General features: G+C 38.0%; 1 protein-coding gene across 1 annotated transcript; it reads right to left on the bottom strand.

Moving 5' to 3' along the window:
- Positions 1 to 24,953: 24,953 nt before the first annotated feature.
- Positions 24,954 to 26,470, bottom strand: gadd45ga (growth arrest and DNA-damage-inducible, gamma a). Its single transcript, XM_077222787.1, has 4 exons — positions 26,316 to 26,470; positions 26,114 to 26,215; positions 25,751 to 25,961; positions 24,954 to 25,647 (listed from the first exon to the last, which is right to left on the bottom strand). The coding sequence occupies exons 1-4, from the start codon at positions 26,366 to 26,368 to the stop codon at positions 25,534 to 25,536; spliced, it is 480 nt and encodes a 159-aa protein (XP_077078902.1). The 5' UTR covers positions 26,369 to 26,470; the 3' UTR covers positions 24,954 to 25,533.
- Between the last annotated feature and the right edge of the window lie 486 nt (positions 26,471 to 26,956).

Genomic DNA, 26,956 nt, shown 5'->3' with positions numbered 1-26,956 from the left:
CATACTGGATGTTTTTCCCTTTTCACACCATTCTTTGTAAACCCTAGAAATGGTTGTGCGTGAAAATCCCAGTATCTGAGCAAATTGTGAAATACTCAGACCGGCCCGTCTGGCACCAACAACCATGCCACGCTCAAAATTGCTTAAATCACCTTTCTTTCCCATTCTGACATTCAGTTTGGAGTTCAGGAGATTGTCTTGACCAGGACCACACCCCTAAATGCATTGAAGCAACTGCCATGTGATTGGTTGATTAGATAATTGCATCAATGAGAAATTGAAGAGGTGTTCCTAATAATCCTTTAGGTGAGTGTACCTTAACTGTACTTTAAGTAGATTTGAAGTAAATTCCTATGTACACTACCAGTTGACTACACAAAAATTCACATGAGCAAATCGGTTTTCTTTATAAATCAATATTTTCAAATAATGTAAGTTTATAAGACAGTATGTAAAAGTATGTGGAAAAAAGTATATAATATGCTACTTAATCAAAAGAGTAAACATAACTACAAGCCTATAACTTAGGAACTACAAGTAGCCTATACTTAGAATACTAAATTATACTTTTAAGAATATGATCAAAAGATTGAATACAAGTATAAGCCAGATATGCTTAGACTTTTCTGTCAGTAAGCCAAGTATACTTAAGTATAATTTTAAGTATATTTCTGAGAAGTACATAAAAAGTATACTGAAAGTCTACTTTCTTATTTTTAGTTTAAAAAAAGTATACCAATAGCACACTTGAATAAACTTCTTTTTTGTAAGATAGTATTGTGTGAAAGCCATGGATACTTCTGCAAGTCCATATGATGTCAAATAATATAAGTAATAAGTCTAAAACTAGTAGCAGGAGCTTATTTAAAACATTATTGTACTCTAGTGTATACTGAAGTATATATTCATCCACCAGCGTAAAAGACTGAGCTGGTTATAGAGGATGTATTTTTAGGCATCATTAATTGCGTCTTCCTTTTCCATCATTCTCCTTTAACTTTCTCAACATGTGCTGGATCATATTTCTGGCTTAGCGAAGCGGCAGGAACTGCTGCCTGCACGACTTTTGTAACTCTGCTTATACAACATGACTTACTTCAGACGGCTGTCAGATCAGGTGGTGAGAGCACAGAGGTCATGACATAAAAGACGTTGAGGCGGTGGAAAGTAAACAGACTTTCAAAGCCCCAAAAAAAGGTTTAGTGCACCATTATAGGCGAATACAATAGGACACTTGGTGAAGTGGGACACTTTGTTTTATTACTTTTATTGCTGTTCATATAGTGTTGTAGAGATATTTTGTTATATAAAATGATATTGAGGGCTTAACCACTTGTGATAAATTTTTTGTTTCTTTAAAAGCCAATGACAAATGTCTCACTTTACCTGTATTTATTGTTTTTCATGAAAAACGAAATGAATACCTTTACACAGCAAGGGCACATTTAATTGATCAAAAGTGACAGTAAAGACATTCATAATGTTCCGAAAGATTTCTATTTGAAATAAAATAGCATATTAGAATATGCATATTAGAATGGTTTCTGAAGGATCATGTGACACGAATGGTCTAAAAATACAAAAAATTCAGCTTTGCCATCACTGGAATAAATTGTTTATATATATATATATATATATATATTTTTTTTTTATTTTTTTTTTTTTTTTTATAGAAAATGGTTATTTTAATAATATTGTAATACAATTATGGTCATTGTAATTTTGCCAAGTTTGACAATATGTTCCTGGACCAACACATTTTTGCTGATCCTAGAACAACATTCCTGTCCAAAAATCAACAAAGATGTTTCACAAGTTCACACTTACAAATAAGTCAGATAGAATAAATGGTATGCATATTTAGCGTGCTGTCCGAGGAGAGGGCTCCGGCCTCGGTCTTTGGCCCGAACCCAGAGTACGCGCCCCAAAAGTTGCAATAAATGCGGGACAGCCGCCAGAAATGATGTTGATGACCCCCCAAAAACTTGCGGAGTGCAAAGCTTTTGGTGCCAATCGTAGGGAGGGAGTTTGGTCGCTGGATGGGGAGGGCTTCTTGCATCATCAGAAGGGAGTTGATTGTTGTGTCATCAGACGGGTGGCCTTGCAAGTGGTTGGCTGGGAATGGTCGTACGGGGTGAGCTTCTGCGGAAACGGTGGAGGATACCATAACTGCTGCAGTGGAAGCAAGTTGATGGAGAAACTAGCTCCTGCGGGAGGAGATGACACTGCTGCAGCAGTGGACCAAGCTTGTTTTTCAACTTGCTTTTCAACTATCCGATGGCAAATTGGATGGAGAATTGAATACTCGTGGGAACAAAGGAGGAAACACTGCTGCAGCAGTGAAGGCGAGTTGGATGGAGAAACGGACCGGAGTAGGTGACACTGCTGCGGCAGTGGACCAAACTTGCTTTCGATTTGCTTTCCAATTATCCAAAGGCAATTTTGGACAGAGAACTGAGCTCCTGTGGGGGCAGAAGTGAACGCTGCTGCCACAGTGGAGCAAGTTTGGATGGAGTAGATGACACTGCTGCGACAGTGGACAAACTTGCTTTCGACTTGCTTAAAAGTATCCTATTGTGAGTTGAATGGAGAATTGAGCACCTGCTGGAATGGAAGAGATAATGGTTCCGTGAGAATTGAGCGAGTTGGAAGAAGAAACGGAACTGAACTCAACCGTCCCAAAAGAAAGTTGGACCAAGAACTGGGCTCCTGCGGGAGCAGAAAAGATAATGCTGCTGTGGCGGTGGATCAAGTTTGGATGGAGTAATGGAGCTCCTGTGGGAGCGGAGTAGATTGTGCTGTAGTGGAAAGATTTGGTTCTGAATTTCTTTCGAATTATCCGATGAGCCATTTGGGTGGAGAATGAGCTCCTGTGGAAAGGAATAGATGATGCTGCTGTGTTGGAACCAAACTTGCTTTCTACTTGCTTTCCAAGCTATCCGAAAGGCGAATTGGACAGAGAGCTGAGCTCATGCGGGAGTGGAAGAGATGGTACTGCTGTGGCAGTGGAGCAAGTTGGAATTGGGAAATGTAGCTCCTGGGGGAGCCGAGTAGATGACATTACAACGGAAGTGGAACCCAAACTTGCTTTCCCCTGGCCTAAGGTCAGGTTGGAAGAAAAATGTGAGCTCCTATGGGAGCGGAAGAGATAGCATTGCTGTGGCAGTGAAGCGAGTTAGAATGGGGACGGGGCTCCTGCGGGAGTGGTGGGCCTGTAGGGTTGAGTGTATGAGAAAATTGATACTAATGAAATTTAGCTGATGAGGGGTCGTTGAGCTTCTTTGATATGGAAGCGATTTGAACGGATGTAACTCTTGAAGGCCTCCGATGACCATCAACCAAGTTCTTGAATCTGCTGCTGGAAGAGGCCTTTTTGGGCAGCTGTGGTTGCTGCGCCTATATGAAATGAATTGCTGAAAAACTGTCAAGGAATGTAGGTGAGTCGACTGAGTGCCTATATATATGCTTCCTCTCATGCTGATGAGATAGTCATGATGATTGTTGATGACAATCATTAATTGGATTGATTATTTGAATGTGCTCCCGAACTTTGTTTAGTGAAACATCATTAATCGTTTAGAAAAGGCATTGTACGCTAGGTGGAAGTATTGTAGATATAAGCAATATACCAAATCGGCTAGATCTTGGTTTATGTATGTAGTCCATTGTTTGGCTGTACAGTTACAGTATGTAACAACTGCGCTTTATTCATAATCTCTGGTCCTCTGGCTCTACCGCTTGTATTGTTTAGTGTGCATGAATAAACCACTGTATATAAATTCCTCCAAAACATCCCTATAAGATATTTAAGCATTTGATAAGATGTCTATCTTTACCTGCAACAAACTCTAGTCAAGTCTGACTCTTTTCAAAAAGTAAAAGACTCTTTGTATTTTGTTTAATGTTATGTTTTTAACATCGAGTCAAAAAAAAAATGTTTTTTTTATTTTTTACATAAACCCAAATATTTATGCTCGACAGTCGCTGTTCTGTCCTGCGGCCTTGGTGGTAGGCAGTTTAATTGTCTTTCGTAAATATCCAGAACAGGGGCCAAGTGTGGAGTCCAGCACATTCATCATAAACTGTGATAAACCCACATGAAACTGGAGCACTTTTACAGCAGCTGTCGCGTGCAGCTGGTAACAGGAGAGCTGTCTCCAGACCCAAACATGTGGCACTACCTGTCCATTTCAAATTTCATGCACACAAGGCAGCTGCCAGGGCTCTTAAAGCCAAAGATACGGGCAAGGGCAGACTGTAAAAAACGGTTATCAGCCACACTAACAGTCCTCTGGGATAGTTAACATATGTCTAATCACATCAAGCTGGCTGAGGATGGACAGAGGCACTGACGCTTACAGTGGGTCAGTGGTCAAATAACATGTCACGGCATGTCTACAGAGAGAGGACAGATTTGAATCATTAAGGGCCCTATCATAAACACCCGGCGCAATGCATGTTTATTGCTAGTTTCAGCCCGACGCGGTTATAATTTTTACGTCCTGCGTCTTGTTTATACAATGTGCGTAGACTCTGCTTTTTACACACATAGGGACGCGCAGCAGCACACAAACATGCCAAATATTACAAATAAAAGGATTACAATGTAAAAGATTAATATTGTGTACATAAAGATATGGTGGAATCCGGCTTGTCCCGTAAATATTCTGCTTGCGCGCTTTAACCTTGTGCAGAAGAAGATTCGTTTGCGCTCTGGAGCAGCGCTCAGTCGTTCTGCTTGCAAATTCCTCCATGTAAATAGCAATCCGACATGGCGCGAGCGCAGCTGGCTTTTAAGGGGAATGGGAGATGAGAGGTTGGTTTATTACACGTTACGCCCAAAACACCCATTAATCATTAAGAGAATAGGGACAACCCCTTTAGACCATGCGCGATTTCGGACACGCCCTAAGTGCACTTGGGCTTTAGAACATGCGCTTAGATCGTTAAAATTGGGCCCTAAATAATATAACAGTCAAAAGTTTATACACACTTGACTGAATTTGTTTTTTGTGAAATTAAAGCTTTTAATCTGAAGGCGTATGCATAAATGATTGAAATTCACTGTATTTAGATAAATAAATAGAAACTCAAAATATTATGTTATATGCATTATATCCACATTATCTAAGTTGACTTGACAAATGATAAAAAGTTGTGATAACAAATCATGAAATATTTTTTTTAAAGTGTAGCTGATTGAAATTTGCCACAAATTATATAGATTTTTTAAATCATTAAAAAAAATACATTTTCAATGGATTAGGAGGAGGGTGGCTTTAAATAAGCTAATAGTTTTGCTTTTTTGTTAACATTTTTGGCTACTACATAATTCCTGTAGCCTACATTATTTCAGTAGATATTATGGTGAATACTTTGACTGGTCTTGTAAATAGTTAAAATTTTAAGGCTTTATGCAATGGCACTTGGTGACCATGTTTAATAGTTCCTAACTGTATATATGATTAAATGATGAAGAATTTAATATATATTAGGTTAATATAACAAACTGTTTTAACTTTATACCTTTTACTTATAAAAAGAACATTTCTGTCAGCATTATTGCCAAATACGATTGACAATTAGAATACAGTTTGGATTGGCGGTACGATTCTGGTCTGGGCGAGAACTCCCTGTGCATCCATGCAGTCTAGCATGGATAAGAGCAGGGAAAGCAACAATAACTCCCCTTAGGGTAAATAGAACAGAACCAACATGAATGTATTGCAGATATCATTAATTCAAAGATTTTAAAGTACAACATAATTCGAGAATTTATTCCGATTCAAAGGACAATCAGAATACCATACTGAATAACGAAAGGAGGAGCTGGGGAGGGAGGAGGGTAAATCACTCCTGCATGAGAAACGCGATAGCTGCTGATAATACTGAAGGAGCTTAATATGTATACAGTGATAGGCGTCATATTATAGGTAGACGTGGATCAGCTGAGAGTCAGCTGATGCGAGTTGACTAACGTGACCTGGCAGAACTGACGCTACGCTTAATAATTTTAACAACATTTTACCATAGAAGTATACACATTTCCTGAAAAAAAGTAAATTCTAAGATAATTCAAACTTTTTTTCTATTTGTACTCAAATATAGTATTTAATAATTATTTATTATACAGATAATACTAAACATTTACTACTATATAGTAAAGTAACAGCAAACCAATTAACGATGTTAATTGTTAATTTTGTAAATCACAAAATATATAATATCATATAATACTCTTTTGTGTATGTTTGGGATCTTCATATGAGTCAAGACCGTCTTAATGATGTGCAAACTGAGTCATATTCTACAGCCGCTGATATCAAAAAGAAGCTTGTTGCATTTGAAACACTCGTACACACTACTGATTGAAACGTCCCTCTTACAGCCACAAGATCTTTTAAACAAAGCTTTACCATTGACAATAATTACATTGGATCGGTGATTCAAGCACCTCAATCGTCTCATCACAAAGAAAAGTTCTTCAAAAGTGAGATCAAAGAGATTTCGGTGGATCTTAAGTTGTCTTTTCTTCTCCAAAGACTTCAAAGAGTGATGTCTTACAACGGTTTTGGCAGAAAATAAAGGACTGATGTATAGACATTCAACGCTGTGGACAAACACTAGAAAGACAAGACTAATAGTAGAATCATTCATGCTTAGTTTCTGCTCTTTTTATGTTTCTACCCACCATCTTCCTTTCTTTCTCTTTTCTCTCCCTTTCTTTATCTCACTCACTCTCTCTTTGTGTAATGCCATGACAGCATGGTGAGTCAGCTCCCGTTCAGAGCGCTGGACTTTCCTAGCACTGCTGTGATACCCGAGCGCTGTGCAGAAAGAGGCAGCACTTCCCGTCAAGCGCCGATCACTCATTAACCCTCACCTGCACCTCACTGTTCACACACAGGGGCAAATTTTCTCTGTCCCTGCCTCGCTGTGCCTCACACCTCTCTCTGAATTCACCTCGTGCCATGCCAAGCAGTCCAAACACTGAGCGGAGAGGTGCGTGTGTTATCAGCCCACTGAGAGATTATGCCACACCGGGGTCTCACTGTCTTTCACGTGCACTTGTGAGCTGGTAGATGTGGAAAGAAGGTCGACCTGCACTTTTAGAGTTAAATATTCAGGTATGACACAATCCGAGGGTCTATGCTGGCAGAAGAGATAAGTGTCTCTGGATGGACTGATAACTGTATGAGAAAAGTAGATATTGTTTGAAACATTATTCACAGATTGCTGCCAAGGAACAAGGATGAAAGACAAATAAACAGAACAGGTTACATGGACTCACTGGTCATTGACTACTTTAATGTTCGGATTACCAGAATTGTCCCACTTAAAGGGACATTTCACCCTACAATGAAATTGTCATCATTTACTAACCTATCTTTTTTGTTAACCCATAGGATTTTTATCTTACGTGGACCACAAATGCAGATATTTAGCAGATATCAATCAAGCTAAAAACAAAAAAAAACTTTAAAAAAAGGATTCTATATGACTCATTTGCTATAGTATACCTTCTAATGCTGTACAGCATGACACATTTTTAAGTTAATTAATAGAAAATTAATTCTTCTACCATTTTTTACTTAATTTATTTTTTCAGATTTTCCAATATCTTCTGACAATGCACCATTAATATCAGATGTAATATTTACATTAATGAAAGGTTTATAAAGTTAAAATGTTGGTTGCTAAAATAAAATTTTTAAAAATATATAAAAGTGTGTGTGCGTGTGTGCGTGTGCGTGCGTGCGCACGAACTTTTCAGAATTTAGGAAATTCTGAAAAGAAAAAAACATAAAATATTAATTGAACCAGTTGATTGTACTAAACATTGATGATAAACAACAACATAAATAAATAAATAAATAAAAATTAGGATGTATCTTTAAGTTTACTATTATCTCCATGTCACACTTTTGTATTTATATTTTAGAATTTTTAAACAAATCTAAAATAATTACAATATATATATATATATATATATATATTTTTTTTTTTATATATATATTTATTTATATATATATATATATAAAGTTGTTAAATGAAGATAAAATTATTGGACTTTAAAAACTCTTAAATAAACCTTCTTTATATATATATATATTTTTTTTGTTCTGTTATTTATTATAGACAGTTCTTTTCAAATGTGTGCTCTGATCACCATCTCAAACACAAATTGGGTGTGACAGAACATTTTTAACGCAGCCACTTCATGTTCTTCAGTGTATATGCACACACAGCACCATTGTGTTTTCACTGCGCTAAATGAAAGCAGTAGCCTTCCAGACTTCATCAGATACGACAGGCAGGTAGATACTCGTTTTGATCTCAATCAATCACAGAGCGCTGTTTGCTGTTATGAGTGCAAACAGCAGACAATCAACAGTCACTCAGTTCAACAAATTGTCTTTGTTTGGGATGTCAGAAGTGTGCCCTTTGTCTCCAGCTTAATGCATCTGTCATGGAGCACTGATAAAAATCTGCAGCATGTGTCACAGGTAAACAGCAGTTTGCTGCGCATGGAGGTCAATGAAACACCTTGGTGTTTTTGTGACAGGTCACAGTCCATCTGTACTTATCTCCGTCTCCGACCGCTGCTAGAGGACAAAGTGTCCTGATGTAGAATGAGCAGTGCTGTTGCATGTGCACATGCATGCTTGATTGAACAGACCAGCATAACACAGCACCAGTACAATAACAATATCTCCTGCTTGAATGCTGACGACCTAACCAGGCTTTTTAACTAGTTAACCAGCAAGACCTTCTTGCTCCACCAGTTTCAGCAAATAGACTACCAGTTGACCTTTTTGTTGGTAAAAAGGACAGCTATGCTGATCCACCATGGAAAGTCATGGTCTAAGTCGGTGTAAGTCTTTCAGGCGAGTGACCTTGTCTCCAGCGTAAAGTTATTGCAATAATAAATATTATTATTATAATTATGTACCTGTACTTTATTTTATTGCAATAAAATATTCATCATACATTGCTATCATTTTTAATAATGTTAATATATAATAACAATACAAATATAAGAATATAATACATTTTTTATTATTATTTTAATAAACATCATTTTCTTATAAAACTGTGTATTTGACTAATTATTTTGCATCTATTCTTGCATTATTTTCATTTTAGGCACTTTTGTGAGAAGCATCTAATGTTATAAATAATAGTTTCTGGCTAAATTGCAAATTGATTAAATGAACAATCCTGATTAAGGAACATAGCAGTAAGTGAGTGGTCCTTTAGTATTTCTATCTGTATCCCATCCCATCTTGATGATCTTAGGGTCACCTGAGAACCTTTAGCCACATTCAGCTCTAGTATAAAGAGAGATACAGAAGATGATGTAATCATTTAGACTCACTGATGAGCAGAAACTAGACTTGCTTATCTCTGATTTGATAGCAGAAAATTCCCAGTGATAGTATTCACCAAACAGCCCCTGTTTGTCACTGCTGCAACCTGCAGATTTTTTTTCTGAAGATCTCAGCGTTTTATGACACCGTTCAGAGGTGTTTCCACAGGTGTAGCGCATACATGACTGTTTCTGGCGAAACTTGGCAGTGAAGTCCCTCTCACAGCGAGTAACCGCAGTGTGCTTGAGGTCTGTACAGCCCCATGCAGGTGCTGGGCGTAAAACTAAACAAGTTTTCTCTGAAGAGCAAGGAAGGAAATTACTACTTATGTTGATTGAGGGAGCTTCAAACTCTGGATTAACTGTAACATCAAACGCTTGAATATTTCCTATAAGCTTAACTTCTCTAATTCATGCTTTGATATACTTCTTGAGGAACTTGAGAGAGTTCCCCTTATTAATTGAAATGAGCTTATGTCAACATGAAGACTGGACCTATTCGCTTATCAGGTTTGAGTCATAGGGTTCATAGGGTTTGTGGTCCCACTGAGGTCAATTTAAAAAGTATATGTGAATAGTGTACAGTCTGCATCGAGTCATTATTTTGTGATAATGAACAGCTGACTATCCACTCATTTATATATATGGCTCCTTGCCAAATATATAAATTAACGGGCAAAAAATGTTGACTTGATTGGATAAAATAAATTGCCTGGCAGAATTATACAATTATTAGTAATGACACCATTATATTATAACCCTGGTGAAAAAAATAAATGCTGAGTATACTTGCAGCCAGACTAATTCAGTATACTTCAAATGTGTTAATGATTAGTTAACCTGAAGTGTGCTATTTTAGAACAACTAATTTTGTACTAAGTATATTTTAGTTGTAATTAAATTGTAGTAAAACATTCCTTTAAGTGTATTTAGTGTACTTTTCAGTGATAAATTGGAAAAACTTCAAGTATACTTAATATACTTTAAGTATATGCCTGTGTAGGCACACTAGTTATGAGACCAGTGTTGGAACTAACACATTACAAGTAATGTGAGTTACGTAATCAATTACATTTTTCAAGTAGTAAAGTACTGCATAACTTTAAAAAAAAATTTTTTTTTAAAAACTTGCCAGTTTTTTCAAATAAGTAATGCAAGTTACTTTTCTCCTATCCACATATTGAGGGAAATCGGGAGTTAGGTGTAATCATGCACAAAATCACAATCAGTATTCCTCAAAATTAATAAAACCAGTGAAATGCAAACTTAGAATAATACACAAATATGTAAAAATTAAATATGTCAAATTACACAAATATACTTTATGTATTTAATCTCACTTTATTAACCAAAGTCTTTGCTGCTGTCTTTGATTTTCTGATTCATCCATTCGAATAAGCAAAAATGACTAAAAAAATGAAAAACAGTAGGTGAAAAGTCCCTGGATGACTTATTACTTCTGGCGAGATTCTGAAGTGTGCATTCGATAGCAAAAGTAACATCACTTTCCATGAAAAAGTAACCAGTAACGCAATCTTGTAACACATTACTTTTAAAAATAATTTTCCCCAACACAGGTAATGACAATTATTTTAATAATTATATTAATTAAAAAAACATAATTTAAAAACAATTATTACCATTATTAAAAAATGTCAATTGTTAGTGGCATTTGTATTTATTTATGACTATTTGGCCACAGAATGCCACTATTGATTGACCGATCAAAATCAAGTATGCCAGTGAGCTGCATAATAAAGCTGTCTACTAGAAGCATCATAACTTTGCCTCATCATAGCCTCAAAATTGCACTGTAATGCTAAAGAAATTAAAACCGTAATGTCATTAAAAATTAACATTAAAAATGACATTCAAACATTAAAATGCACCTCTCCACCCTTTTTGCCCTTACTGAATATAAGAAAGCTTTTCAGGAGTCCACAATCAACTGTCATTATAATTACTGGAGCGTTTAACTGTGGCAGTGAGTTATTAATTGTAAATGTGGCAGACTGACAGATTGTGTCACTGTTGGTTAGGCAGTGATCTCATCATGACTGGACTTAGACCAACATTATGCCCTCAGAGCAAAAGGACATGGAACCGATTCGGAGCAAAGAAAAGGTCTGAAAATTAAGATACAGTTATTGGCATAAGAAACCATTAACAAAATAACTAATAAAATTGCTCAAAACCAGCACAATCAAAATGGCCCAATGCATAGATTTGAGTCAGACACTATTCTTAATAATTGTTTAATCACACTTGGCCATACTTAGCCTTCAGCTCATAAAGGCGCCCAGTGAAAATGGACACACTTTGTAACAAAAGAGAGTATAATAGGCAACATTTTGCAAGACTGATGAGTGTTCGTTTTCATCCAAATGAGTCTTTTGTTGAGATGACGGCTGACCCAGAAGCTCACACAACGACACAACGGCCCCATCATTCTGGGTCATGCAAAACCATCTGCCCCAGCACACGCCCCCACAGAGGGTGTGATTGTAATTTAATCACTGCGCAGTCTGACAATGTAAACTCCTCTAATTACTACACAAAGCAGAAAGCGACTGAGTGAACAGAGTCAAGCACTGCATTTGGCCGTTATTGCAAATTTGGTTTTAATAGTCAGATCAAATTAAGCCAAGTAGATTGACATTTGACTGTACAGTTTACTAACCCCAATATATTAACCCCAACAAACTATGCAGGGTTTCGTACATATTGCCACTAAGTTTATATTTATTCATTTAGCAGGAGTAAATGGCTCTTTGATAATGGCATTTATTCCATGACTCTCCGGCAATACTAATACTAATATATATATATATATATATATATATAGCCTACATATAATTTTTCAAAAATATTAACATTTGAATGTATGTTTTTATCATTATATTGCAATAATGACCAGCTGACTGTACATTATATGTGAATTAGGACTGATTTGTATTTGCCCTGTTATGGTAAATCAGCACAACTGTATAAGTCACATCAATATTTCAGATGTACAGCCCTCAACTGAGCCTCTTTTGTGTTGTGTCAATGGAAATGGATGTCACATGACTGTTCCCCCCCCCCCCCCCTCCTCTCTCTCTCTTTGAGGGGTTAAAGTGTCTCATTCTGTGCTCCAACTCATTCTATTCATTTGCAAAGCAGCTATTTGGGCCAAAGCGTGCCCTTTCTTCACAGTGCAGACCCACGCACACTTCTCTCCCCCTCCCAAACCACTGTATCCACTCCTGTTCCTCCAGCCAGCCATGTGTTAGTGAAAGAAAGTGGAGTCAGATTTCCTGTGCAGGAGCAGCAGCTGCCACTGTGCCACACACCAGAGCTTTCAGCACACGTACAGCATCAGCTCGTCTCACTTTGAATGTCCCTGACTGCTGCTGATTTTGCTCCTTTTGTCCTTCCCGTTATGTGTCTCTGGCTGGAGTATTGCTCTGGATGAGCCTGGCTGCCTGTCTTCGTTGTTCTGGTGCGCTCAAAAAAATAAAAAATAAATAAATAAAGGGGTAAGATTTCAGCACTCAACAAAAATCATGCCATAATTTATTATTAACTATTTGCTGGGGTTGACCAATGTTAAAATTTCGTCCGATACCGATAACCGAAAATTCTTTATATTTTAACGCCGATAATCGAAATATTGGCTGATAAATATAAATCCAAATTTTTAAATAAATTTTGAAAGCCTGATTACAAAAACAAGTCTTGCCATTAAAAGCCATGTCCCATGCACACAATTATAATGTTCAGGTTATAATTTTATGAAGCCTATATTACAGACTTGTGCTGTGCATGTTGTGCTAAACTGTATCTTCCTTTTTTGAAAAGATTGCAATCATATTTCAAGCAATTCAAAACCATCATGGTGCAAAGTGCGCATCTAAAGCGTCTCAGCTGAAAGAAATAATCCATTATATATTGGTTTTAATATGTCGGATAAAATTTTCTTATCAGGCCGATAACGATAACATTAAAAATTATCATATAATCAATCATCAAAGGTCATATATCAAAAAGATACCGATATGGTAGTCGATATATTGTGCATCCCTTTTGCATCACTATTTGATTTTCAATTAAATAATAATATTTTCAAAATGCATTTATTCAAATTGCTTAGATCCATCATAAATCTGTTCATTGTGAAACAATTACATTTATTTAGTTAAAAAAACTATGAACTTGCAACAGGCAATATTTAATTGGTTAAATGTATGAGATTGAAACTAATTGGATTTATTGATGATAAATAGGCGACATAAACCTGTGACAGGAGGAGGCAAAGAAGACTGGGATCTTACCCATTTCATTTATGTGTGACTGGCTAATGTGCATAACATTAAGTTTATTCGTTTGTTTATGTTAAAACTGTGCAATTCAAAATAGTTGGATATTTTATATGCAATTGAATAAATGTTACATTTAGGCCTAACAAGGCAGGCAGAGAAAGATTGTGTGTGTGTGTTTGGGGGGGTGCTAACATCTCTGTAATCTTTCCGAGCCAAAGCCACCGAGGCCCGAGGCAAGGGCAGCTGTTGAGGAAAAGGAGAAAGGAGGAGGGAATCAGAGAAAGAGAGAGAGAGCACAGCTGTCAGTTTCATCAATCTGCCACTCATTTGAAACAATAGAGCTGGAGGTTCAAGAGGCTCCTCACTAGACACAAATTCTCTTTAATGTCCACTTTTTTTCCAGCAACAGTTTGCAACACACAATACAGCGATACATGACACCTTCAAATGCATCCATTAAGCAGACCACTGATAGACACTGCTGCTGGATTAAAGAGTACAGTGGGGCGTGTGGCTGGGAAATTGGACCACTTTATCAATGTAATGATGCTATTGTATGACACTAGATTGTCCCTTCTGCACAAGATCAACTTGCTATTCACTACTATGATGTGCAATGTGGCTATTGTATATTACATGACAACTATGTGCAAGTGTTTTCATTAAACACTGAGATAGTGTCTCCAGAGGGCTATTATTACAGCAATCACAAAAAAAGAAAGAAAAGAAAGGAATAAAGAAAGAAAGAAAGAAAGAAAGAAAGAAAGAAAGAAAGAAAGAAGGAAAGAAAGAAAGAAAGAAAGAAAGAAAGACTAGACATATCTCAGCTGTCAAGTGAGTTAAAAGTCTTTAAAGTGTCTAAACTATAGTTTGGATACAAAATTGTCTTAAAATTAACTAAACTCTGGGGGGAAAAACTGTTTTTGGGGCACTGAAAATGTTTGTGTTTGGGTTCGTCCATAGCTATTATAATTAGATTTATATTAAAACAAAAGAAGTTTACGGTTTGTCCTCATCTAGATGTCTATACCGTGAAAAAAGTCTAAATGAATATTTATGTCTTATTTTCCAGTTTAAATAAGAAATGCATGAAACAAGATGAATGTTTTCGAGAAGCAACACTGCAAGATATAAACAGTTCTTTGTCGTCTGACAATGTATCTTCAATACAAGTGTATTTTGTATTACTGGTGTCTAAATCTGTGTTAGTGAGCACTTCTCCTTTTCCGAGATAATCCATCCACCTCACAGGTGTGGCATATTAAGATGCTGATTATACAGCATGACTATTGCACAATTGTGCCACTCTAAATGTGCAGTTTTATCAGACAACACAATGCCACAGATGTCGCAAGTTTTGAGGGAGTGTGCAATTGGCATGCTGACGGCAGGAATGTCCACCAGAGCTGTTGCCCTTGAATTGAATGTTCATTTCTCTACCATAAACCGTCTCCAAAGGCGTTTCAGAGAATTTGGCAGTACATCCAACCGGCCTCACAACCGCAGACCACATGTAACCAAACCAGCCCAGGATCTCCACATCCAGCATCTTCACCTCCAAGATCGTCTGAGACCAGCCACCCGGACAGCTGCTGCAACAATCGGTTTGCATAACCAAAGAATTTCTGCACAAACTGTCAGAAACCGTCTCAGGGAAGCTCATCGTTCTCATCGGGGTCTCGACCCTGACTGCAGTTCGTCGTCATAACCGACTTGATTGGGCAAATGCTCACATTCGATGGCATCTGGCACTTTGGAGAGGTGTTCTCTTCACGGATGAATCCCGGTTTTCACTATACAGGGCAGATGGCAGACAGCTTGTATGGCGGCCTGTGGGTGAGCGGTTTGCTGATGTTAACGTCGTGGATCGAGTGGCCCATGGTGGCGGTGGCGTTATGGTATGAGCAGGTGTATGTTATGGACAACGAACATAGGTGCATTTTATTGATGGCATTTTGAATGCACAGAGATACCATGACGAAATACTGAGGCCCATTGTTGTGCCATCCATCCATGACCATCACCTCATGTTGCAGCATGATAATGCACAACCCCATGTTGCAAGGATCTGCACACAATTCCTGGAAGCTGAAAACATCCCAGTTCTTGCAAGGCCAGCATACTCACCAGGCATGTCACACTTTGAGCATGTTTGGGATGCTCTGGATCGGCGAATACGACAGCATGTTCCAGGTCCTGCCAATATGCAGCAACTTCGGACAGCCATTGAAGAAGAGTGGACCAACATTCCACAGGCCACAATCAACAACCTGATCACCTCTTTGCGAAGGAGATGTGTTGCACTGCGAGAGGCAAATGGTGGTCACACCAGATACTGAATGATACCCCCCCCCCCCCCCCCAAAACAAGGTCCAATACAATACCCTCCAATACAGTAAAACTGCTCATTTTAGAGTGGCCTTTTGTTGTGGCCAGCCTATGGCACACCTGTGCAATAATCATTGTGCTCACTAACACAGATTTAGACAGATTTGTCTTACTGTAACATCTTATGCAGTGCTGCTCTCAAGTGCATTCATCAGTTTTTATGTTTTAATAAATTAAATACTCATTAAAAGTCATTTTTTGCAGTGTAAAATCAGTCATTGTGCACGTCTTGATGTCATTCATGCACCTGTGCCTCAGGTTTCGTGTGTGTGTGTGTGTGTGTGTGTGTGTGTGTGTGTGTGTGTGTGTGTGTGTGCGTGCGTGCGTGCGTTTGTGTGTGTGTTTAGCGTGAAAATGGGTGAAATGTAAGTGGGTAGCGATATAGACACATATTCTGCTTTGGATGTGCCTCCTGGAGAACAAAAAGCTATGTTTTTTTTTTTTTTTAAAGAGCCCTTGTTCAGTGGAGACTGTCTGTGTGGGTCTGAATGGGGATTCTCTCCCTCGGGCTCCAGACTAACGTTAGTGGAACCGCATTCCCATCTGCTTCTCTCTGGGACCCCCAAATGTCATGAAGGGAGGGAGGGAGGGAGGGATGGAAGGGATGAAGGTGAATGAGTGCAAAGGGAGGAGGGTCCTTTAAGCCTGAGATGAATAGAGTTGTGCAGAACAGAAGATATGGGTGCATTATGGCTGCATATAAAATCAAATATATTATTTTGTATAATTTGATCATTTGGACCTTCTATAGTTATGCAAAATGTCATCATACAATGATATGTTGTGGGGTTCCTGAGGTCTCAAATAGTGTGAATAATGAAAAGATAATAGTAACAAAACTATTTTGTTTTTGTTCAGTTCCAGTGGATAGAGGCGCTGCACAAAATGAGAGACTGTAGTCTACAGATTCCTCTCAGCCCACCCCTCCATCACAGAAGCACTAGAGGCTCTTTAATTTGGAAGACATTACAGCCCACTGCAGACCCTCAGGCACAGGCAAAGCCTTTGTGCTCCTTCCATTAGGTTTGGAGGAAGGACCAGGGGAAGCCTAACCCACCCATCTATGCTTCAAGAGCATATCCCCCACTACAAGCTGTGTGTGTGCTGCTGATGAAACCGTTTCAGTTCTACCCGGCAACCATGGCTATCTTATTACCACAGTGCAGCTAGTTCACCTTTCCACTTCCTCATAAACAAATTTTTTTTGCATTCTGTCTGCATTCATTCTCTTTTGTCTCTATCTGTTGCATTAAGTTGCACGGTGTTGCACAAGTTTTACCAGCTGCATCCTGTGTGTCTGAAAGCCTGGTGCTTTTAGCCATCTCGTCGTTGTTTACACAAGCAGCGTGTGCGGCCACACATCCCCGTTCACACACACATGGCAGCACCTGTGCCTGCACAACATCATGCACTGCAGAGCAGCTGTAGGGTGTTTACAACACAGTTTTGTAATCTTGACAGATACTGAAGGAATATTATATATTTTTTGCAGCTTCTTTATTGTTGTTGTTGTTGCCGTTTTTATGACAGCCTGTAGTCTATTAAGTGTCAAGTACATTATCTAAGTGTAAGTGTAAGAAAAGTTCTAAAATGATTTCCCACTTGTGGACTATAGACTGTGAGTCACATGGCACTTTTCCTGTAAGGCTTTCATAATGCCTGTTTGTAAACATTGTGAAGCTAATATAGCAGATGTCAGAAAAAAACCCTGTTCCAATTAGAAATGTATAATTTGCAAAACTATATATATTTACTTTTGTATACAATATACTAATATATTATATTATAATATATTAATGTTATATTTCTAAATTAAGTCATATATATGTATATATCAATAAATTATATTGATTATATATACATTAAATAAATAAATATGTATTCTATATAGACTAAATAGAATAATGTCTTGTATATTGTTTTACAATAAAAAATCAAATACTATGCTAATACAAGTTAAACTGTTTATATATGTACACACACACACACACACACACACACACACACACACACACACACACACACACACACACACACACACACACACAGATAAATATATATATATATATATATATATATATATATATATATATATATATATATATTATAAAATATAATATAATATAAAATCTACATAGGCTAAACAAGAATTAAAGATTACCCTTCCTTATTGGTTTATTGTAAACTGTACTGTTCACTGTATAATTTTCTCTTCTTATCTCTGAATTTTAGATATTTTTTTAGAACACAGATAAATATGTTTACTACAGTACTGCAGGATCTGTTCTCGGACTCGGAGGGGTACAATAAAAGTTGCAACAGTTCTACAGTCAGTCTCTGATTGGCTAACAGCTTAGCCTGTCTCCAAAGCAACAGTGTATCTCAGGACAAAGACATCCCATTCAAGCATCTTCAGTGTGCATATTCTCAGAGAAAACAAGTCTATGTATTGAACACCCTTGAACTTTGGCTGCCAGAGAAACTATGTTGATCCCTGACAGGACTGTTGTCATTTGTAAATTTTTGTGCCCTAAAGACACATTCAGTTACGCATTAATCTAAGTTAAATATTTTTAAAGTGAGAATTTTAGAGACACCTTTGAAGAATGAGAAAGATATCCAAAATCAATATTGCAATTTGACCTGTAGCACACGACCCTGTTTATCCAGGATATCAAAGGCAATTCATCTGATGTGGGATGTAGACCAGATCACTGGGATGCAAAAGGTATAACACAAATGACATCATCACTGGGGGTTGTAAACTCCACTCACCCTATTTGAGCCAAATAAAAACAAGCTTGATAAAAACACCTCTTTGATCAAAACAATAATAACTCTGTTCAAAACTCCTTCTCTTTGACACAGTTGAGCAATCCACCAACAGCCAATCAGAGCTCTGTTACCACCAGCAACAACCCCTACGCCAGCAAGGCAATGGATCCAGGCTTCTGATTGGTCAAAACTCCACAAGCACTGCGCTGGCAGCCCCTCCCTCTACTCGTTCACATCCACACAGATTAAGCAACATCATCAAAACAAGGCAAGCTTAGTTTTGTTTTCCTATAGCATGGCTCCGCACAACAACAGTGGGCTGTGTTTTGGTATTTGGTGGAAAGAGATTCTTGTGTAAAGGAAAGAGTAATAGGGAGAACCCTTGTTGCCAGGGTTACAGCGTTCTTTGAGGAAGCAGGAATGATGAGATCGGGTGAAATATAGCATGTACTACTGAAAGCAGGGTGTTGCATCAGATACATTATGATTCAATCATACTGAAAAAAGCATCTGGCTGCAAGTACATATTAAAGTGGTGTAAATCGCGTGAATATTTCATTCTGTTACTTGATGGTACAATATTTATTTATTAAATATTAATTTCATTTTCAATTTAAACAAATATTATTAGTACGTTTTTATTAATTAAAATTAAGATTTATTTATCTATTTATGATTGTTTTTATTCTTCTATAATACTATTTGGAACATTTGGGTAAAGCTAATCAAAATTGCTCTCGTGAAATTCTAATTTAAAAAAAAAGTTGCTTAATAAATCTTAATAAATTGCTAATCATTTGCTAATCAATCAGCCTATAAGTTGTGTGCATAGCATTATTTTTTTGTGTTATCTTTAAACCTGTACAGGATAGTTTGGCAAATATTACTTTTTAAAATTAAAAGGCATTTTTATTATTTATTTTTTTATACTCCTTTTTTATGTTTTTGGACAAACTGGGAATTGGTCATCAAACTGGCCATTTTTCTGTCATAAAAAGAAAGTTACATAAAAATATAAATAGTGCTAATAATTTGTGTAAGTTGTGAGCATGTGGCCTTGTCCGTTGTTTTACATTACCTGTGTAAATTACATCATATGATATCTCTATAATGTTATACACTATTAAATATGACCCTAGTCAAAGGATGTAAAATAGAATTTACTAATTGAAGGGTGGGGAACCTTTCCACACTGAATCAATGTCAATATCAGACTGATGTTGTTTGGAAGGCATTCTAGAAAGGGAGAGAGAGAGCGAGAGAGAGAGAGAGAGCGAGAGAGAGAGAGAGAGAGAGAGAGAGAGAGAGAGAGAGAGAGAGAGAGAGAGAGAGAGAGAGAGAGAGAGAGAGAGAGATGCTTTGAGTGTCTCACTGTTTACTACTGCTTGTTTGGACATGTCAAGGGCATCAGTTGGTGACCCTGACCTTTCAGATCCATCTGTCAGGAAAACAAAACTTTTTCCATCCCACACTGAGCAGCTTCAAAATGTCATTTTCCCTTTTTATTTTCTCAGCAACCTGTTTTTAGCTCATTTGTTTGCTCTGTACACCTGCCTGTGTGCGAAAGGTACATAATAAAATCAAGAGAATCTAACTCAACTGTAAGTTGTCTGTTCGTTTTGATCTATTGATCACGTCATTTGGTTGATCGCTGTGGCCAAGCTGTTAAAATGTTTCTCTGTGTTTGTCTTTCTATTGTCTCTTTGTTATGTAGCAAATGTCTTTGATGACAAGCAGGTGCATTTATGGAGCTTAGACATCTCTGGAGTCAGTGAGGCTTCTAGACTCTTTGATACCCCTGTGTAATCCTGTTAAAACTCTAGGGCTTTTTGCACTGAGACAGTTCTATCATATCCTTTTGGATTAGGGAACTATCCCTAGTGAATTGGAGAGGCCCTTTAATCTGTTTCACTGAATCAAGCAGACTAGAAATCAGTTAGTGATACTGTAATATTGATAACTTTAAACATTCACCTTAACAGACAGATTGGGCATGTGCTGACATTTGTCTAAGTGGAACAATCAATGACAATAAATACAGTGCTTCAGTCATGCTGGATGGATAAAGGCTACATTGACAGTTTTTTGCATGGAGCTTGTGAGCCCCAACTTGTAAGTTCCTCAAAGAACTGTCAATTTTAAAGGATGTCTAGAGGTTCTCCAGAGGCTCATTTCATTTTGAGATGATCTCAAAATCTCATAAACCCAAGCTTCTGCCAAACGATAGTAAGCTATTGCTATAATTTATCATCTTAAGGTGCAGTCACACTTACCGTTGTTCAAGAAATTTTGTAGGCGATATCATTTAACGTATAGCCTAAACAAGAAAGAAAATTTAGGGCAGGACTTGATTTTGTCCATCGCGCCGGTGAGCGCTACAAGAGGGAGGGGAAGTTATTTTGGTTAAAGATTAGTTTGGGTAAAGATTACGAAGGCACATGAATAAAAAACTAATACTACAAAAATATTCAAAATATATATAAACAACTGCTCATTCTGGAGTTTTCGCATGAGGGTGAAAAAGTTCGCTATATATAGGCCTGTGCAGATTTTGCTTGTTCAAGTTGGTCAAGTGAATTTGGCGCATTGGCAGACAGAAAGCTGCTTAAGTGACTTCTGTGTGAGCTGTGCTTTGTACATTGCTACACTAATTACAATGGACATTTGATTTTTATTGGCCTGTGACATTTCACCCAATTCTCACTAATGTGATTGCACCTTTATTGATTAGCCTATACAAAAACATTGTGCCAGATGCCAGTCAAACTTTTTTAGTCATTCTAATAACACGTCAAGAATTTCACCTTACTTCTCTTTATTGGCCTCTGAATTATTCTGAAAACATTTCTTGCATTTCTGTATGAAATCTTTGTGAGAGTTATTTTATTTAAACTCCATATGTAGCTCACATTTGGCAATCTGCTACCTGCAGTGGCATCTGGCACAGACTTTCAGATATCTCAGGCATGTGGAGAGGCACATAGTGCCGATATCGCAACATACCTATTGCATTTCACGTCTGTACGGACAAATCATGTCTGTACAGTTCTGCATTTGATACTGATATTTCATGAATGTCCGCTCTGCGTTCTGAAATAACTCACATACATGCTTATACTGGCATAGTTAGGCGTCATATTTAAACATTGACAAATTTGTCACCATGCTTTTCCCACAATGACAGCACTGCACAGACACATGACTACAAAAGATAACCAAAAAATTTAAGGAATGATGACGTTGTCTTCCACCCTGCAGTACTGCCTTAATAGTAGATCAATGGGAAGGAATGCAGAACAATCTGAGCATGTGACCCATGAATATCCTGGCACTCTACCGCACTCATACCACACAGTTCTGGCCTGAATGTAGTGTCTGTACCCAGGTGCTGCGGGCCTGTTAGTTCATGTACTCTCAGATCAGAACGGGTTACATAAAGAGCAGCCAATCATAATCCAGAAGATCACAGACTTCTTTGGAATGAAAAAAAGGTACTGGTTGTTCAAAAAGTACATTGAGCTTGTTTATCTGTTCCACGATACTGTTCAAGCATGCACGATTTGCTTCATGCTTCAATATTACAAACTTTAAAGAGATAGTTTAGCAAAAAACTTTCTTCTAACAAAAGAAGATTATGTTGAAGTTTCAATGTTTCGTCTGTTTTTGTCCACACAATGAATTTTTCATTTTAATTTTTTCGTGAACTTTAAAAAGGGAAAGATTGATTTGCACAGCCAAGTTGAACTCTAAACTTCACTATCAACTTTATATCTGGACATATTTAATGTAATCATTTAGCAGATGCTTTTATCCAAAGTGACAAATGAGGAAAACAATAGCAATCAAGCCAACAATAGGGCAACAATATGCAACATCTACACTATTGACAATAGACAACTGACCTTATTTGCCCACAAAATTTCGCTAATGTGACTGCACCTTTAGTCTATCATGATCCTATAACACTGAAGAGCATCTATACAGTCCAATTAGTTTAAAACAGCACTTTCAGAAAAGCTGGTGTCAAACCCATAATCTACTCTCATATCTGCAGATCTCACATGCTCATTAGACCCAGAGAACACTGTCTATGGCTGGTGATCAGAGCGAGCGTTAGTGCTAACACATGCCAGTACTACTGTCTGTGTTGAGTCACTAGCTGCAGGGCTTACAAAGGAGGGGCACATGTGTGCATTGCAGACATCAAGCCAGCTGCGAAGTGGTTTTCATGATAATGTGTTTTTTTCTTGGTGTTTTGCAGCCTTGTGCACCTGTGAACACAAATGAAAAGACACATAATGTTTTAATCGGAGGGGAGTAACAAGTAAGTGCAGTTTATAAAGTGGTGAGTAGTATAATGCTGAAACTTTGAAACGCACTTTGTGCACAGGGGAAGTTTGGTGACCTTTTTACGCACGTTTCCTGAAAAGTACTGTGTGGAACTTCAGTGTGTGGTTTTCACAGAAGGCCTCTTGGTCTCTGAGAAAAACACCAAGCCTAGGGGCGGAAATTTGATGAGAAATGTGATTCGTACTGAGAGCATGTGAGGGACCGTCACTAGTCACATGAAGCACACTCTCCACTGAGCAGGTGACAGATGTGTGAGTTGCTTAAGTCATTCAGTGAATGCAATCCCACTGTAGGGGGAAAAAATGACCAGACAGTGGAGGGCAGATATGTTACAAAGTTTATTTGAAAAAGTGTGAAATGTGTAAATGTAGTGAAGTGAAGATACACAGACCCTTCCCCACTAACTATAAAAGCTGTTGAGAAAAAGCATTAACGGCGTCTTTGAAACAGATATAGACAATTTTCTTGAAATAGTTGTCTGCAAGCCATTGTGTCTGTTTGTCTAGTCCTTGTATTCTGCCTGTGGAGTGAACTGTCTGTCTGTCATGTCTAATTGGTTTTTAATTGCTCTCTGATTCATATGTATACAGTGAACTGAGTGAATGTCATCTGATGTTTAATATTCTCATTGGACTGAGATGTCTAAAGTTGTTTTAGGCATGTATGAATACTCCTTTCAAAGAATATGTCTGTGGGTGTTTGTTACTAGAAAGACCTTAGGGGGATCTCCATGGTACCTCCATTGTAATTGACCCAGTTTCTTAATTGCTATGCATTAGCTGAATTAATTTAAGTTAACTGCAAAGATCAATGAGGGATTGTAAGATTTTTTTGCGAAGCGGCTGTCTGCCTTTTTTTTTTTTCGTTTTCAAAAGCAGGTGTGTGTTGCTTTGTGCATGCATGTGCTTAGCTTTCTTGTCAGTTGACTTTCAAGTGCACAAAGACTTTTCAGCCACCTGAAATGCTCTTTTAAGTTTTGATACACTTTGCTTTGGGCATTTGCCATTACACAACACCTGGTGCAAGTGTTTGCTGTTAAACATATGCAGCTCTTTCCAGAAAATTTCCAGTGATGTAACTTCTTTCTGAGTCTGCAAGCAGAGAAGCTGACTGGACAGTGTAGAGATCAAAAAGACCGCAAATGAGTATCTGTCTTACTGGTAGTTTAGCACCCTTTCTCTAGTAAACCACAAACCATATGTACAAATATTCAGTTAGTAAGGAGAGTCAGAAAAGAAATAGAATTTCCATTAACTTTTTGGTACTAATGTAATAAGATTTTTGCAAATTATTTTTATATATATATATATATATATTATTTTTTTAATGCAAAAAACAGCATATTCGATTTCAATTCCTTTGTTTCCATTTTAAAATACTGACACTATCTTAATTTTTAAAACCTTAACTGTAGAAATAGCTGAATGTCTACTGTTGTTTGGTGAGTTCAGTTAAATTAGTCATCTAACAGATCTGGCTCTACCCTGCCTTTGCTCCAAAGGATGGTGCAAAACCTACACATGACAGAAGTCAGTCCCCCATTTCAAAGGGGGCCCTTCAGTTGAGCAAGCGGTTTAAAGAAAGCAGCTGGTGCATGGGTGGTGAAAGGTCAGGCAGCGCTTGGAGAGATGCCAGTTCCTCTAGTGCAATCACAATCTCTCTTTCCCTCATGTAGACTGAACTGCCCTGAAATCCCCCCTATGATGTAACTGGGTGAAAATAAAACACATTGCTGCAAGCCCACAGCTTTGAAAAGAAACAAACCATAGTTGCATTTTAAAGGTATTTATTAAAAAATGTATTGCAAAAAGGTGGCTTCGTCACCACAATTTGACATTGCATTGTGTATATTTGACAAAATACAGCACAATTTAATAATAACCCCCCCCCCAGGATATCACAAAAGACAAGTTACACTAGTGTCCATGTAATATTTTTCAGACAAGATCCCAAGTGCCCATTCTTCAACTTCTTCAAAATATCACTTAAACTTAGTTCCTCTTTAAAATCCACATCACACCAATTCCATGGTCTCTTCCCCTCCGACGATCTTATAAACGGGCTCTCACAGTCCACATGTCCATTTCTCTTCTATTGTCTCCATGATTCCACCACAATAGACTTGAGTGGCACAGGAGCCTTGACTTTTCCATGCTCGTCCCAAAAAAAAATCTGAACCTCAGCTTTTCCAGGACGGCCAACTGTACGCTGGGTCAGTCCACTTAGCTTCCCGTCGAGTGGGTAATCCAGACTACATCTCAAAGCTTTTTAGCTTTGCACCGGTGTACCCTTCAGGATGGATGTATTCAACTTGTTTCATTCACGTGAACATGCCAAAGGCATCTCCCATCAGCGTTCCGGCAGAGTAATAGTAGGCACCCATTCGTAGACATTGCGGCTCTCCTCACAGAACAAACCTAATTTCTCAAGAGCAGAATCTTTCCAAGAGTCAGAATTGGGGCTCTTTGGAAGAGAGAAAAAAGAAACAATATTAATATCACATGCAAATGTAAGGTGTTGGCAAATTGTAGGTGTATATGCAATGGAAAGGAGGTGGTCTACTCACCGTTACAAGTATGCAGTGTGCGTCCTTAGGTTCCTCATCCTGATCGCTGCCCACGATGTCAGCAAGACGTTCAATGTCATTCACACGAACAATGTTGATGTCGTTGTCAAAGCAGAAGGCTTGAATGAGAGTGAAGTGTATCTGCAAGGCGATGTCACATTCGTACTCCTCATCCGTAGCCAGGACACAGAATGCCACACTGTCTGGGTCACTGAGGTTGCACAAAGGAGAAAAATTGATTAGGAAATCGTTCAACATGTTCTGCTTGCATCTATGCATATGGCAGACTAGGCAATTGAAAAACCCATAAGGTTTGGTATTCTATATGTTATGGACCTAATGTAAAAAAGAACAGATACTTACACATTCATGACTTGTGCAGACTCGTATACCCCAACGGTAAGGCATTCCTGCTTTTTAGCGGAGACCAGGAGCTCCTCTAGTGCTGTTCCTGCACTCTGCATTCTGGAGAACACAACCGGCTTGTTAGTCCATTTACTTTACTCAGCATTTGATTGATACATACAACGCAACGATAACAACATCAACTGAACAAGACACTCACCTATCGCCAGTAGTAGCTGCGTTATCTTGTCCACTAAATTCTTCAAAAGTCATTGTTTAAATCCAAGTAAAGACGCGTTTCGCGTGTTTTTCTCTTCTGTGAGCTGTGAGTTTGTGATGCCGTGTCAAGCGCTGGCTGTGTTTTATACGGGATAAGCGGAGTTTCTCGGCAGTGGGCGGACATTTCGCTCATACCCGGATCTGATTGGCTGGCGGCACGGGTGCATGTAAATCGCTCTGATGCAAGTGCTTTGCCTGTAAACAACCCACGTGTGTGTTCAAATATCACTCCATCAACAACACAAAGTGAGCACGGCTCGTACTCTTTCTCAATGCAGCTTATAGGTGCAAATTGTTGAGGTAATTTTTTTATTCTTTAATCGTCCATCTCAGATGGCTATAGCAGATTTGTTGTGGCGAAACTCGAATCCCTTACGCACATTTGTTTTTACATTATATTGTTTTATTGTAGGCTATTGTACTCCATAATCATAAGCCCGTAGTAGGGGTGGTCTTTTCAATGTAGGTGAATTCAGGTGTTGGATATTTGTTGTAACTCCAGCTTAAACCAGCTTCTATGTATTCGGCAGAGTTACCCCCACACACACACACACACACACACACACACACACACACACAGGC

This window comes from Siphateles boraxobius, unplaced genomic scaffold (assembly GCF_051911475.1).
Source record: "Siphateles boraxobius isolate OS27281-9 unplaced genomic scaffold, OSU_SipBor_1 9, whole genome shotgun sequence".
NCBI classification, from domain to species: Eukaryota; Metazoa; Chordata; class Actinopteri; order Cypriniformes; family Leuciscidae; genus Siphateles; species Siphateles boraxobius.
Note: the sequence above shows the minus strand (reverse complement) of the source record. Positions and strands in the feature narration are given on the sequence as shown.

Bases quoted from the DNA above. Each gene is read 5' to 3' on its own strand.
- gadd45ga (XM_077222787.1), bottom strand. From the start codon at position 26,368: ATGACTTTTGAAGAATTTAGTGGACAAGATAACGCAGCTACTACTGGC. The intron at 26,216-26,315 runs GTGAGTGTCTTG...TGTGTTCTCCAG, and splicing joins GCAGCTACTACTGGCGATAG to AATGCAGAGTGCAGGAACAG. The intron at 25,962-26,113 runs GTAAGTATCTGT...GTGCAACCTCAG, and splicing joins TCTGCACAAGTCATGAATGT to TGACCCAGACAGTGTGGCAT.